The sequence below is a fragment of the Carassius auratus genome, chromosome 13, assembly GCF_003368295.1.
Source record: "Carassius auratus strain Wakin chromosome 13, ASM336829v1, whole genome shotgun sequence".
Classification (NCBI taxonomy): Eukaryota; Metazoa; Chordata; class Actinopteri; order Cypriniformes; family Cyprinidae; genus Carassius; species Carassius auratus.
Genome location: NC_039255.1, coordinates 24,543,146 through 24,558,531, shown reverse-complemented (window position 1 = coordinate 24,558,531; position 15,386 = coordinate 24,543,146). Strand labels below are relative to the sequence as shown.

Below are 15,386 nucleotides of genomic sequence, written 5' to 3'. Positions count from 1 at the left end.
GCATCCGCCTCATCGCTGAATATTGCCTCATGGGGTTGCTGCGAGTGCTCTAGAATGCCAGCTTGGTTATTTCTCAAGACACAGAAGCTTGAGCTGTGAACTAAAGTCCTGATTCAAATTCCTTTCGCTTCAAGAGTGTGTTAAAGACCCCATGAAACCTCTTGTTTTTGATAGAACATTTCATCATCTTTTACTGTTCTGTGAACAAAATGCATGGAACTCACGTCAGTCCTTTACTTCCAGTCTCACTGAGCTGTTGCACTAAAGGGTGACACACACAGTGTGGGGTCATCCATCACCTGCTCAATCATTCTCATTTCTCTTTAAGTACATCACTGTAGCTGTAAGTTCGATGAGCACCTTTGAGAAAACTTCATCTGAGCAGATGGACAATGGAGATTTTCCTTTCTCTCCATCTGCTTGATTTCCCTTTCACTGCTTCCCGCTCCTGTCTCGGCTCACTCCACATCTTTGACCTCACGTTTGGCTTGTGTTCCTTCAAGACATCATGTGATGTAGTGTTAAACTGTTAGCAAGACCCCTCATGTCCTTCAGTCAGGCTAGCTAGGCACTGATGTGCAGTAGTTCAGATGTCCAGGCATGAGTTTCTCTTCCTCTGCTGACGGTACGGTGAGTGTCTGATGACGCATGCACTGATGTCTCTCTCTCTCTCTCTCTCTCTCTCTCTCTCTCTCTCTGTCTGTCTGTCTCTCTCTCTCTCTCTCTCTCTTCTGTCCTCACAGCCGCGAGAGAAGGGCCGCATGCGCTTCCACAGACTCCAGAATGTACAGATCGCCCTGGACTACTTAAAAAGACGGCAGGTGAGACCAGTGAGAAAAATAATTAACAAAGACAATGCAATTTTATTTGTTAATGCAGTTCATCTCATGCAGTTTACAACATTTGTGATGAAATATTTTTGAAGTGAGTGAGTGACAAGTAAGTATGGTGAGCCATACTCAGAATTCATGCCCTTCATTTAAATTTGAAGTGCACACAGAGCAATGAACACACACACACACAGTGAACACACACACACACACACCATGAACACACACCCGGAGCAGTGTTAATCATTCATGCTTCGGCGCCCAGGGAGCAGTTGGGGGTTCGGTGCCTTGCTCAAAGACACCTCAGTCGTAGTGTTGCCAGCCAAATACTCAAACCCACAACACTAGAGTTAGGAGTCAAACTCTCTAACCGCTAGGCCAAGGCTTTTACCACTGTTCTTTTAAATTTATCAAATTTCTGCACCACTAGTGGCTCTAAATAGAATTACAAAATTGACAGGTCCATTGGTCAGATAGATAGTCCTGCCCCAAAACTCACCCCATTGGTTGTCAGTGTGACACTGTCGGGCTGCTCCAAAAACAGAGCAATATCTTCTTAACACCAGCTGTATTGATAGTCTTTAGGAATTCAACCAATAAACACATTACTCACAGTTCATCTCTGCATGTTAAAGCCAACTGGAGCCTCAAATCCTGTACATCAGAAACATAACTCTACACAATCCCCTAAATTAACTTCCTGTGCTCTAGTGCCCTCTTCTGGTGAAACACAGACCACTTTACAGCACTGCCGTAATTGTTTGAGTCTAGGAGTAGATTGCTGCATGGATTCGTTTTGGAAAACAAATGCATTTCTAATTGCAGCATTATAAAAGACATATAAAGCATTTTGTTTCAATTCTAGTTTATATGTGAAGTGTTTTTTACAATATTGTTCCACAACATATTGTTTCAAAGCAGCTTTGAACAGGATTGATCAGTGTTTAACATCAAAGAATCAGGAGAGTGTTTGAAAGCGTACAGAAGCATCTGCTCTCTACAGATACATGTCTTATTCATACACTGATCGAACCCAATATTAACTCTTAAAGCCCCAGCTGAACTCTAGTGTGTCTCTGAGCAACACATCATTTCTGAACAAATCAGGAGAGCTAATGCTTCAGAGGGCCATCTTCTAATTAAAAAAGACTTTCATATTTAATAATATGAAATGTAATAATAATATTTACATAATAATAAAAATTTCCATTTTAGTAAAGAATTAATGAAAGGATGGCTCACCCCCCCCCCCCCCCACCAAAAAAAAAAAAAAAAAAAGGCTACTTTCTGTAATATCTATTTCATGCTCTTTTCATATAACAAAATAATGGCTTTAAATATCATTTTGTGAGTAATTTCACAGCCAAATTTGTTGTGCGATTAATATGAAGTTTATTTGATTAATAAATCAGCACATTGTGTAATTAATCTGATTAAAATATGAATCTATGTATCTACATCATGTGAATGAAAATGCACTCTCACATGTGCTGTATTATATGCCTTCAGACTCTTATTTCTCATCTCATTTACAACTGAATTAGAACAAATGAAGGAACTGAATCAGATGTAAATAGCCGTGTAATTGACTTACTGAATCTAAAACAATAGCTTTACTTGTTTTATTATTAATGTGTTTTGACACTTCAGACATTATTTACATTTCATTAGATATGGTTTTGTATGTGTCTCTGTGCATACATACATTCATTTAACATAAATACATAATTAAATCTTAAAATGTCATTCTATATGCAGTTAAGTGTTTCTGATTGTGTCATCACATCATCACTTATCATAACTGTATAACGCTTGTGTTCTCAGGTGAAGCTGGTGAACATCAGGAACGACGACATAACGGACGGGAACCCAAAACTGACACTGGGATTAATATGGACCATAATTCTGCACTTTCAGGTCAGCCAGTCAACTCTCACAATTTGTTAACAGTAAAACATATTGGTATTGTTCAGTTATTGGCTTTTTATGCTTGATGTAGGAATTTCCAACTGCTTCTTCCTCACAATGTGAAACAGTGAACACATGTGATTATTGCAGTTCATTCTCTGACCACAAGAGGTCAGACGTGTCTGTGCATGAGGTGACACATGAGCCAGACCTTAGCTGTTCTCCATCAGAACCATGCTGCAGGAAGTTCTCAACACAGTGTTCAAACTATACAGATAAAACTTCAGGTTTTCTTTCAAGTTGTGTTCATATTTCTGTTCTGGTATAATGATTGTGTAGTTGTAGGTGGAGTCACTCAAATACTATTCATTTTCTGTAATGTCTTCATGCTGGAACATTTCCCTGTTTTAATGAAACACTGTGATGTGCCAGAATCTTTGGTTGTGTGATTTTCCTCAGTGACTGCATTGTGAGATTGATTTATTAGGGTCATTATTTTAGCATCGACGTGTAGTAGCTGAACATGGAAAATATTTGTGTCATTGCATACACAAGATCTGTCTTGTATGTTTTACTCAATTATTCAGATTTTATATGCTTCCTAATTATGAAAAAGAAAAAAAAAAGCCATGCTTTTCACAGTGAAAGGGCTTTTATTGCTTAATATTGTAAAAGCGTGCAGATGCTAGACAAATCATCCTGAGCTGAAGATGATTTTCTGTTTGTGCAGTATTTCTGCAGAACGTGTGCTTCACCTGCCTCACGCAGAGGTCACACAGAGGCTCTTCTGCAGCTGCGCGTCTGCAGGTCTGAGCCTGCCAAACCTTCAGAAGACCTTCATCAGAAGGAGATCTTTGCCCATTACATCTCACAGCTGTTTAACAGCACATTTTCTTCACTTAAGTAAAAAAGTGTGCTGTGCCTCTCTGGGATCCTCTGTTTGGTTTCCTTCTGTTGCGAACATGAATGTATTCAAATATTCCCTTGATTTCGGACTGGAGGCTATTAATATCCTAGACTCGGCTTCATGTTTGGTTTGAGGTCATGTTATGATGGAAACATTGAGCAGAAGTCTTCTTGATTCACTCTCCAGCGTACGGAGAGCTGGTATTCAGGAACGACAGGCTCCGACAACACCTCCATCTCACAAACCACGCTGACCCGGCCTCCCTGACGGCCCACAGTTGGCTGAAGGCTTACCAAACAACTGATATCTGGGGCATAGCTGAAGCATGTGTCAAATAATGCTTGGCTTCATCAAACCTGCTGACAGGTAGCGTGGGGACGTGCAGGAGCACCTGCGCTGTCACTCTTACACCAGCCGCTGGGCATGCGCTGCTAGTGGATGGGCCTGTTCCCTCATGATCCGCAGTTAGGCTCTCAGGGAGGATTTCTGAACCGCCCTCCGGTCTCTTCCTTGGAATTATCCAGTTTCCAACAAATGAAGGATTGCAGTTCGCTGTGAATTTACATCTGTTGTTTGCAGCTCCTCAGGCAATGACTAATGTTATTAAAAGTTTTTTTATTAATACAATATCCACAGCTGCAAACTGAATACTGTGTGTTTGAACATGCAAAGACATTTGACTGAATCAAGCTGGCATTAGCCATCATGTTTTTTCAGTAGTCTTTGAAGTTGATGAATTAGGGGTGTGTTGAGGATTATTAACATCACCTCCAGCAATAATGTGCAACGATGTGATGTTTTATCGTTACAGTTATTAAAGCGGCACTACTAAAGTGGCACTATTTTGTGCTCCAAACTGATCAAGACTGTTCAAAACTGCCTTGTATTGGTTCAGTACAGTGAGCCTGAAATATTAATTTAAATTTTGAATTGTCGGGTCAGATTTGGCGGGAAATTCCAGGGAAAGTCATTCATTTGTTCATGTTTACATCAGGTCTAGACTGAAGAAGGCCTGGCTAGCATATCAAATGTTGTAGAGTATCATGGGAATACAAATGAAGAGTGCTGTTGCGTATAATTTGAACTTGTCAGCTAGCTGCCATGTAACATAACAAGTTCTGCAGTTGATGCTGACAGTGTGCACATTAAAGAACACAGATGCTGTCAGGTCATTTCCATAATGACCAACATGATCTAATGAGAGAAGCACAAATTAGCGAGCAGAGCCGATGATAATGCAATAACCTAGCATGATTCATTTAAATACTCTCCTCACAGAAATGTTTCATCTGAAACCGAAACGCCTTCAAATACATATGCAATATGAAATAACTATGTCCATGACTTTTCAGAACTACTGTATCTCTGTGTGTCTTCAGTAAATCCTTAAAGCCTAAAGAGGGTTGGGTATTGTTTGGGTTTTTTGCCAAATTGATACTTTTAAAACCAGTGCCTAAATGGTGCCTGAACTGAGACTTTAAAAAAGAGCCACAAAAAAACAAAACATGGATAACATTAAAGAACATTACAAATATTATAAATTAATCTAAATGGCATTCACATGCTCCTCGGGTGCTCTCATTTACCGAGTTGTGCTTCTCTTAAAGCAGGGATTTAAGCACTGTCCTACAGAGTTTACGATGGTTATATGTTTTTGTAGTAAATATTACATTTTCAAATAGCAACATGATCGTTTTTTAAAGTATGCATTCATATGTGTTAAGGACTAGATTTCTGCTGGAGGAAACCACACAGATACAGATATAATATAAATCGGTAACACTTTAGAATAAGGTTCCATTAGTTAATGTTAGTTAACTACTTTCGTTAACATGAACTAAGCAAGAACAATCCTTCTACAGCATTTAAAAGTCTTAGTTCATGTTAATTTCAACATTTACTAATGCATTATTTAAATCAAAAGTTGTGCTTGTTAACATTAGTTAATGCACTTTGAATTACAATGAACTAACAATGAATAACTGTATTTTCATTAACTAACATTAACGAATATGAATAAATACAGTAATAAATGTATTATTCATTGTTTGTTCATGTTAATTAATACATTAACTAACATTAACTAATGGAACCTTATTCTAAAGTGTTACCTATAAATCTATGGATAAACACTGTTTGTGTTTGAGTCCACTCGCACTGCACCGCCGCGGTCTCTGGACTGAAGAGCATGCTGAAAGACGGAGGAGACGAAGTCTGCTGCTTTTATATGACATTTAAAGGAGCTGACTCTGAGGCGATCACAAATTTGAGTACAGTTTATGGAGTTAATCTCTATAGCCCCACTAAAAATGGCCTAGCGACGCCCATCCTTCTTACATCCATTTTGGAGAACCAGGACAAATATTTAAGTCGATGGCTCAGGCATTTAATTAACCGAAATGAGGCACTGAAATCTGCGTTCTGATTCGGTTCTAATACGTACCGGTTACTTTGGTTACACAACCCTGGTTTGCGCTGGAACAAGCTGTTGGTAAGTCTGGCACCCAGTAGGGATCCCTAAAAGAAGTTAGCCTAATCAGTAATTCTTGCCCTAGCAAACACTACTAATTAACTTTAAATGAATGTTTGAGCAATAACTTCCTGTATAAGCTAAATACATTTTACAACTATGCCTCCAAATGAGTTTATATAGCCAATATAATTTATTATCTTCCATTTCTATGAGCACGGGTTATGTTTGTCTTACGTGAAGGACGTGATCCTTTTGAAAGCTTTGCTCTTGTTTTGAGCCAGATTAAAGAGCAAACAGAGAGCTTTGTCATCTGGGGCAGCACTGTTTGCCATGTTGTAGAGTCAGCCACGTTGTCCTGTTATTTTTAAAGGCCACATGACAGGCCATGACTCTTTCTCGGCCTGGGACGTCCTATCCGAATGGCTCAACATGCTGAGCAGAGCTTTCACACAAGCCATCAGGGAACGGATGAGAGTCTGTCCCATTCCCCTCCCTTTTCTCTCTCTCTCTCTCCAGCCTCCAACTGCTGAGGATCTGGAGTCAGCCTGTGGAAACTGTGTTTACACATCACATGAAGACTGTGACGTTTCCTCAGTGTTAGTTTCTGTTGTTTGCGGGCGCCTCGATCTCTGTAGTGTTTGTATTGGAGGACCAGGGCAAAGGGTAACGTTTCAAAGGTCACTGAGATTTCAGTCTGTTGGCAGCGTGAGAAGAAAGGGCTGGGCTGTGGAGCGAGGCTGGTGAATGTGCAATACAGGAAAGAGACGTTAGTTTGGAGCGTCTGCCGAGTCTCAAGAGGGATCCACATCATCCGATCCACTCTGGATATTTGGACTACGGCTGATTCGTCTGACATCACCTCCGTAACTGAAACACTGGCAGGGAAAAGATGGCTGCTGCTTCCTGGGATAACAAGAAACTCTTGAACTTGCTGAACTTGTTTACTGCTGGAAAGAAAAAGTGAAACTTTCTTAATGGGCAGCCTTGTTTGGATGAGGAAGCACCATGGGTAATATGTGTGGATGTGTGAGGAGCTCTAAGGATGAATGTTATGTTGATCCCACCAAAGCCCCAATCAGCCCTGCACCAAAGGAGCTCCGTGGACGCCCATACTTTCAAAGGAGGAAGAATAGGAAATCTGCAGAGTTTAATGCTACTGACTCTTTGAGAAGCCATGGGGCTGAGAGCTGTAGGGGTGATGACCTGGAGGACGTCACATCTGGTAGGACTTCCGTCCATCGGGTTGGTGCTTTGAACTCGAAGCAAGACGAGGTGCCAAGGCCCAGGCAGCCCAGTATCAGCCATGGGGTCTACGTTGGTGAAATCCCAGTTCTCCGAGGGGAAAGACCAGGTGTTCATCAGATGGACAAGGACAAAAGCAAGCCCACTGCGGAGCATAATCTACAGTGGGTCACCAAGAGCTCCAGAAGCATTGCCTCAAAGGATGGGCTCTTGGAAAAGAAGCTCTTGCGGAGACAGTTGAGGAGGACGACGAGTTTTGGGGCAGTAGAGCATATGCTCCAGACACTGAGAGGAAAAGGCTTTTCAAGGAGCAGTCTGGATCATCAGATGCAAAACATGGAGGAGTTCTCCAAAATTATACGGGACTCTCAAGTGCACAGGATGCGGAGGAGGGCCCACACTTGCTCGGGAGGTTTAGTTTCCCAGGCTACGTTGGATACTGTCCAACAAGATCTTAAAAATGCTTCCACTGAACACCAGGAGGTAATAGCAGCATCTGTCAACATGTGCGATGCCATTTATGGTGCAACAATACAATTTGTGTATCATTACTTTAGAAATAACATCCGCTGCACATCATACAGCCTTTACTCATAATACATGCTGTGTTTACTCCATGTTGTAATTGACATAATAACTAGATGACAACCCAGGACTTTGTAGTGGTCAGGCTGTGCAAGTCAGGGCTCTCAGAAGAGTCAGAGTTTACAAGTTGTTAATCTGAGTTCTACAAGGACGTGAATGCTTTTTCAAGGAATATCGTATTTATGACTATATTCTTTATTTTAGCTATATTGACCCATCAGCATCAGGAGGCTATAAACTAGGCATTTTCTGTAATGTTGTAGTTCATCTTGATCATGATGGCAGTGGTTAGTCAGGGCTGACATGTTTTGGTGTGTTCGGTTCTTGGTTTAATAGCTCAGTCTTTCCACACCCACAGTCTAAACACCACGTCCTGCCTTCTGACAAGCTATAATTAAACCGCCCGGCAGATTCTCCTGAGTGGACTTGAATGTCAGCGTATTATTCACGTACTGTACACTTAGCAAGCTGGGAATGATTATTAAGCTGTTGGTTTTAATATGTTGTGGTATAATGTTTCTCTTAAATCAGTGGGTGTTGGCTTAGCTTTTGCTCTAGGCATTTGGTTTTAGAGCTGCACATCCTTCTTAGGAGAGAGAAGTCATGCAAGGTCAATGTTTATAATGTTCACTGTTATATTTAAAAATACAATTAATGTGATTTATTGCTTACGCGGAGGCTACTATAAATAGCTCTAAATGACTGATCAAATGCAAACGTGACTCAGCCTTTCTACGTGTACCAGCTGAGCTTCTGTTGGCTGAAACAGCAGAATTTTTTTTTTTTAAATGATGCATTTTCATAGAAGTGAGTTGATTAAAATAAACAGTTCATGCATTTTCTGTGTGCACGTGATATATGTATTATATTCATTTTTAATTCTAAACTCTTGAAGCTTTTGCTAGATCATTTACAGAGCAGATGTGAATTTACATTATGGCAAAAACAATTAGTTGATGTCATTTGAACTGTACATTAATTTCAAGAAAATATACAAATAATTGCTATGTAGCACAATTGCATATCAATTTAAAAATTGTAATACAAAACGACCTTTTCTTTACATATTTGCTGCGTATGACTAGGTTTGAAAAGAGGATCTGTATCTACGTCATAAGAGGTTCTTAATGAAAACCATGTCATCTTTCCTGTCTGCAGATCTCGGACATCCATGTGACAGGAGAGTCCGAGGACATGACAGCCAAGGAGAGACTTCTGCTGTGGTCCAAGCAGATGACCGAAGGCTATGTAGGTGTCCGCTGTGACAACTTCACTACCTCGTGGAGGGATGGACGACTGTTCAATGCTATTATTCATAAGTACAGGTAACACCACAGCAATGTCCATTTCCAAAAAATATCCTTCCATTTTCAAATATACATGACTGTTTGTATCTGGTTTCATATATTAAAGAGCATGTAAATAATTAAAAATAAAATTTGTAAACTATGTAAAGCCTTCTCATTTAGATTACTGTCTGTTTAAACAATGAGGCTCTGTTACTGAATGAGTTGTCTTGGTGACTACTGTCTTCACAGGCAGTAAAGACAACATTTTATCAAAATTGACCACACTCTTGTCTTAAAGGGATAGTTTACCCAAAAATCTAAATTATGTCATTAATAACTCACCCTCATGTCGTTCCAAACCTGTGAGACCTCCGTTTATCTTCAGAACACAGTTTAAGATATTTTAAATTTAGTCCGAGAGCTCTCAGTCCCACCATTGAAGCTGTGTGTACGGTCTACTGTCCATGTCCAGAAAGGTAAGAAAAACATCATCAAAGTAGTCCATGTGACATCAGTTACAATATTTTGACGCATCAAAAATACATTTTGGTCCAAAAATAGCAAAAACTACGACTTTATTCAGCATTGTCTTCTCTTCCATGTCTGTTGTGAGAGAGAGTTCAAAACAAAGTAGTTTGTGATATCCGGTTCGCTAACAAATCATTCGATGTAACCGGATCCTTTTGAACCAGTTCACCAAATCGAACTGAATCGTTTTAAATGGTTCGCGTCTCTAATATGCATCAATCCACAAATGACTTAAGCTGTTAACTTGTTTAATGAGGCTGACACTCCCTCTGAGTTAAAACAAACCAACATCCCAGAGTAATTCATTTACTCAAACAGTACACTGACTGAGCTGCTGTGAAGAGAGAACTGAAGATGAACACCGAGCAGAGCCAGATAATGACTCGTTCACGAGTCAAGAACCGTTTGTGACACATGTGTGATTCAGCGTGAAGCAGACCGACACACAGAGCGTCTGAACCGAACTGATTCTTCTGGTGATTGATTCTGAACTGATTCTGTGCTAATGTTATGAGAGTGGGTAAACCGAAGGCTTGAATCAAGGGCAATCATCGCCAATGACGCCATTATGTAGAGCCCAAAAGAACCGGTGAACCGTTTTCTTCAACCGGTTTATTGAATCAAACTTTCCCAAAGAAATACTGGTGATCCGAAAACCTATGCGACCGGTTCTTGGCTCGAAAACGAGTCAGACTGTTGTTCGTTATCTGGCTCGGCTCGGTGTTCATCTTCACAGCAGTTCAGTCATTGTACTGTTTGAGTAAATGAATTACTCCGGGATATTGGTTTGTTTTAACTCAGAGGGAGTGTCAGACACATTAAAAAAGTTAACAGCTTAAGGGGCCGTTCACATATCGCGCCTAAAAATGCTTTTTCCTTCTTTCCAAAGTGCTCGGGCAGAAGCGCTCCTGAGGCGCCTGCCTTTGCTAAGCAACCATGACGTGCTCTCTCCATGAAGACGCCGAAATTTCAGCAAAGGATAAACGGATTTGCAGCACAACGAACTTGCGCGCGCAAAAGACGCAAAACGTGAACGGCACCTAAGTCATTTGTGGATTCATGTGTATTAGAGATGCGTACCGTTTAAAACGATTTAGTTCGATTTGGTGAACTGGTTTAAAAAGATCCGGTTACATCGAATGATTCCTTCGCAAACCGGATATCACAAACTGTTTTGTTTTGAACTGTCTCACAAAAGACACGGAAGAGAAGACAATGCTGAATAAAGTCGTAGTTTTTGCTATTTTTGGACCAAAATGTATTTTCAATATTTCAACAAATTCTATTTGCCCCTCTGATGTCACATGGACTACTTTGATGATGTTTTTCTTACCGTCAATCACTTCCATATAAGTTTTAGAGCATTTATCAAACAGAATTTTTCAAGTTTGTTGGAACATAAATGTAAACTTAAATATACTTATAAATAACAGTAGTGCTGCAAACACACTAGCAACCAGCAACATTTGTGTTTGGTATAAATGACACAGAACATCTAAAGTGCATTCTAACTTCAAACTTACATCGCAGTCTGTTCATTATTAAAATAAAGTACAGTCAACCAAACATTTAAAAGGTTATACTGGTCAGTTTAAATAGACCTTAGTATACCAGTCCACTCTGCTGTTATGCCAAGGACATTTTTGCTCATGTGAAGAGGATGATCTTTTCCGTATAGTTTACATTTAAAAAATAAAAAATATTATAGTTCACATACATTACGAATATGGAAACATTTGGATATGTGCAGAATTAGACGTGAGCAATAACCTCCAAATACCTCTAGTCAAACCCACGCTCGTTCTCGTATGCAAGCAAGCATGCACTTTCTCAGTCTAATGCACTGTAAATGCCGGATTTTTTAAAACAAATAGGCCTAGTGGAACGCAAAAATTCTAAACTGAATATTTAGCAGAACAGGATCAAACAAAAAAGTACTGGTCATAATACTTGCATAAAATGTTTGATGTGAAAAAAGCGCTTCATTGACTGCACAGCACAGCCACAAGCGCCACAGTTACGTTACGTTTGGGATAATTTTATTTTTAATACTAGTGTCATTTGAATACATTGCAATTGCATTTTAAAATACAACAATGAGCACCACGAAACTATTTAAAGAAGTGCATTCTTCGGTCTCCTTGACGGGAAAAAGTCAACAAAGTAAAATGATCTCCAGCATATCGCGCGCTCTCTTCATTTGATCAAATAATCATAATCACATCTATTCATTTTACAGTCCTGCTACTAGCATTTTATTCGGACTTAAACCCCTTTAATTCGGGTGAGAAAGCTTTTTTTCCAAGTGGCTTTTGCACATAATAATAATACCACTGCAGATGCATTTTGCAGCATTAAGGTTATTAATTGATCGTAAATTTAAATGATGATCGATCATGGAAATTATCGAATATTGACTTCCCTAAATGCAAATGAGTTGGATGGAAACCTGGCTATTGTCTGCATCAAACCATGCTTCCGAGCAAATGTCATTCACGGTTTTGGGCAGCTCCAGGCCAGCTGTCTCTCCAAGCACGGTAATGTCTGTGAGCGGCGGAGTAGCGTAGCCCTCAATCATGCTGCAGTGTTTGTGAGAGCTGCCAACTTCTCCACCCCATTTACAGAGTGAGATTCTCTGACTACCTTTATCTCCCAGAACTGTTGTTGAATCTTCCAAAAGTTTTGGCTTGGGGTCCTTCACATGCGACAGCAGTAGCACTTTCCACTTTCAACACGGGGCTGCCCGCCGACGAGCCTGACTTTAAATTAGCGCTACTAAAAACGGATATCGGCCGATGCTGATATATAAACAATGACAAACATCGGCCCGATATATCGGCCGACCGATATATCGGTCGACCTCTACTTGTGACTGTCCCATAGACTGTAGCGTAGCACCATTTTGGAAAATATGAGCTGAACGCAGGCAGCATATGCTCTTCTGTTTTAGCCAGACACAAGGATGCTCTTTTTCTTTTAAATTAAAGCGTAAATACACATATAAAACGTATCCTTGTGGCGTGTCTGACACAGAAGAGCGTAAGCGGCCTGAGTTCAGCTCATATTTTCCAAAATGGCACTACGGTGATATGGAGAGACACAGAGGAGACAAATTGTTGAATAAAGTCATTATTTTAGTTTTATTTGCATACAAAAAGTATTCTCGTTGCTTCTTAACGTTACGGTTGAAACACTGATACCAAATGGACTATTCTGACGATGCTTTTCATACTTTTTTGGACATTAACAGTGTAACTTGACAGTGAAAGGGACAGTCACAAGCTGTCTAGTTTTCATCCAAAATATCTTAAATTGTGTTCCAAAGATGAACAAAGGTTTTACAGGTTCGGAACAACATTGGGATAAGTGATTAATCACAAAATTGTCATTTTTGGGTGGAGTATCCCATTAAAGCACGATCTTGGTGTGTAATACAAAACATATCTGTTACAGAAAGATATCAGAGATGCAGAGATTGTGGAGTAAGAACATATTGTCACGGTTTTGTCTTAATTCAGGCCCGACCTGGTTGATATGAGCAAAGTATCGACACAAAGTAGCAGATCCAACTTAGAGCAAGCGTTTGGTGTGGCCGAGCAGCTTGGTGTGGCCCGACTGCTGGACCCAGAGGGTGAGTTTCAATGCCAAACTAATGTCCTCATGCACGTGACTTCATTTAGCATTTTACATCATAAAGTTTGTTGGTTGCACTTATGTGTAGACTGTATTTAAAAACGAATTATCAGTTAGTTGTTGTTTACAATTAACTAACATTAAATTAAAATATATTTTTTAAGTGGTGACATCCATCCACCACTAATCTTTCATTCATTGATACTAACTCAGTCATCTATAATCTTCTTTACAATTGGGTGGGATGAAGACTGGTTTTGGTTGAATATGTTTGTCTACAAATGACAAAGAAAACATAACATGAATAATTATAAACTTCATTTTCTTTGCATTTCACCTCTAGCTTGTTTCCTAGTCTAGCACACAAATGTTTAGGCTACACTGGCATTAGGGTTGGGAATCGTTAGAAATTTTCAGGTTCTGATATCGGTTCCATTAAAACCATTAAACAAATATTAAAACAATAGTGGTAGGGAAAAATGCACAATACTCAACTACTCAATGCTCAATTCTGTTTATTCCTTACTCTCAACTTAATTTAAAGGTTGGCAATGTCAAAATCCAACATATATTACAGTATACAAATTTTCAGTTTCGATTTCGGTTCCATTTACATGAAATATTATTATGTTTTTTACTATTTTACCTTCATTGAATGTAGTGTTGCTGGAAGGTAGCAAGTAATGTTGAGTAATGCTAGTCCATCAATCACCATATTCTTCAAAGTTGATGTTTTATACACAACATTGTGCTTTTCAAGCAGGAATAAGCTGGTTGGCAAAATAGTCCCTTGACATTTAAGACACCTGTTCATTTCCCTAAATTAATGAAATATAAACTGTTATACTTACAACCATGTATACACACACTCCATAAAACCCCTATTTTACAAATAATAATGCAGTCTTAAGATGGTGTGATGCAATGAGTGGTTTCCACATTTTTAATCATTTAAAATGCATGAAAATAAATATTTTCTATCACTTTACCAGTCTTGATCTGTATACTAAATAATTTAACCATTATACTTACATAAAAATAGCAGTCTATTTATTTAGTTGTCCAAGTTGAAGTCAGTATTTATATTTATGACAATATGGGACAAATGTAATGTAATTTAGTGATGGCAGGTGACATGTACAGTCAGACAAAACGACGTGCAGTTATCAAAGGTGCGGGTGCGTTCGGCAGTCAAAGACACGATGCGGCATGGCAAATCTGTGGAGAGCGTGTCATTGGAAACAATGTGCTCAGTAATTAAAGAGCAGGGTGGCGTTTCTGTTATTTGGTTTGTGACATCCTTTACGGGAAACACAGAATCATCAGAACAATGGTGCATGGCTGCTCACAGCGCTTGGTTACGTGTCACACCAGAACCGTTTGTCGCAATGGAAACGTAGAAATGTATTTTTAAAAAACAGAACTGGTTCTCGGTTCCCAACTCTAACTGGCATAACATAAACTGTGGAACATAAAATAAAATGTCAGTATTTTTTGTTCATACAATTAAAAACATTGTTAAGCAAATCATCTTGGTTACCAAACAGTCTTGTTTTAGTTCTGGTTACCAACATTCTTGATTATATTCAGTAAAAGAAACTAAATGATACAGGTTTGAAACAACATGATGGTGAGTAAATGATGATAGAATTTTTATTTTTGGCTGTACTATAACTTTGTTATTTTATTTTATTTATTTTTAATGAAATGATACTCTAAATAAGAAACTGAAACTGCCAGTAGGTGGCAGTAAATGTCATTATAAGTAAGTCATTGAGTCATTCATTCATTCGATTCCTTCATACAGGAATGAAGTAAATGTCTCTCTTTATGAATGGGACAGTGAATCATTGGATGACCCGATTCATTCGTGTGCTGCTTGAATATTTACAAAAGTTCTGCTGTGGTTTTATAGGTAATATTTTAGTTAGCAAAAAACATACAATTATGAAGCCTATATAAAATATTAGATATGAAAATACTAAAATATT

At 39.1% G+C, this 15,386-nt stretch overlaps 1 protein-coding gene across 1 annotated transcript in view; it reads left to right on the top strand.

The window, feature by feature from the left end:
- The window catches only part of LOC113113078 (dystonin-like), a 154,391-nt gene that overhangs the window by 46,613 nt on the left and 92,392 nt on the right, over positions 1–15,386 (top strand). Inside the window, exons 8-11 of the mRNA XM_026279235.1 lie at positions 744–821; positions 2,655–2,747; positions 9,104–9,270; positions 13,281–13,393. Of these exons, the coding sequence (XP_026135020.1) occupies positions 744–821; positions 2,655–2,747; positions 9,104–9,270; positions 13,281–13,393 (451 nt within the window). The remainder of the gene's footprint in view (positions 1–743; positions 822–2,654; positions 2,748–9,103; positions 9,271–13,280; positions 13,394–15,386) is intronic.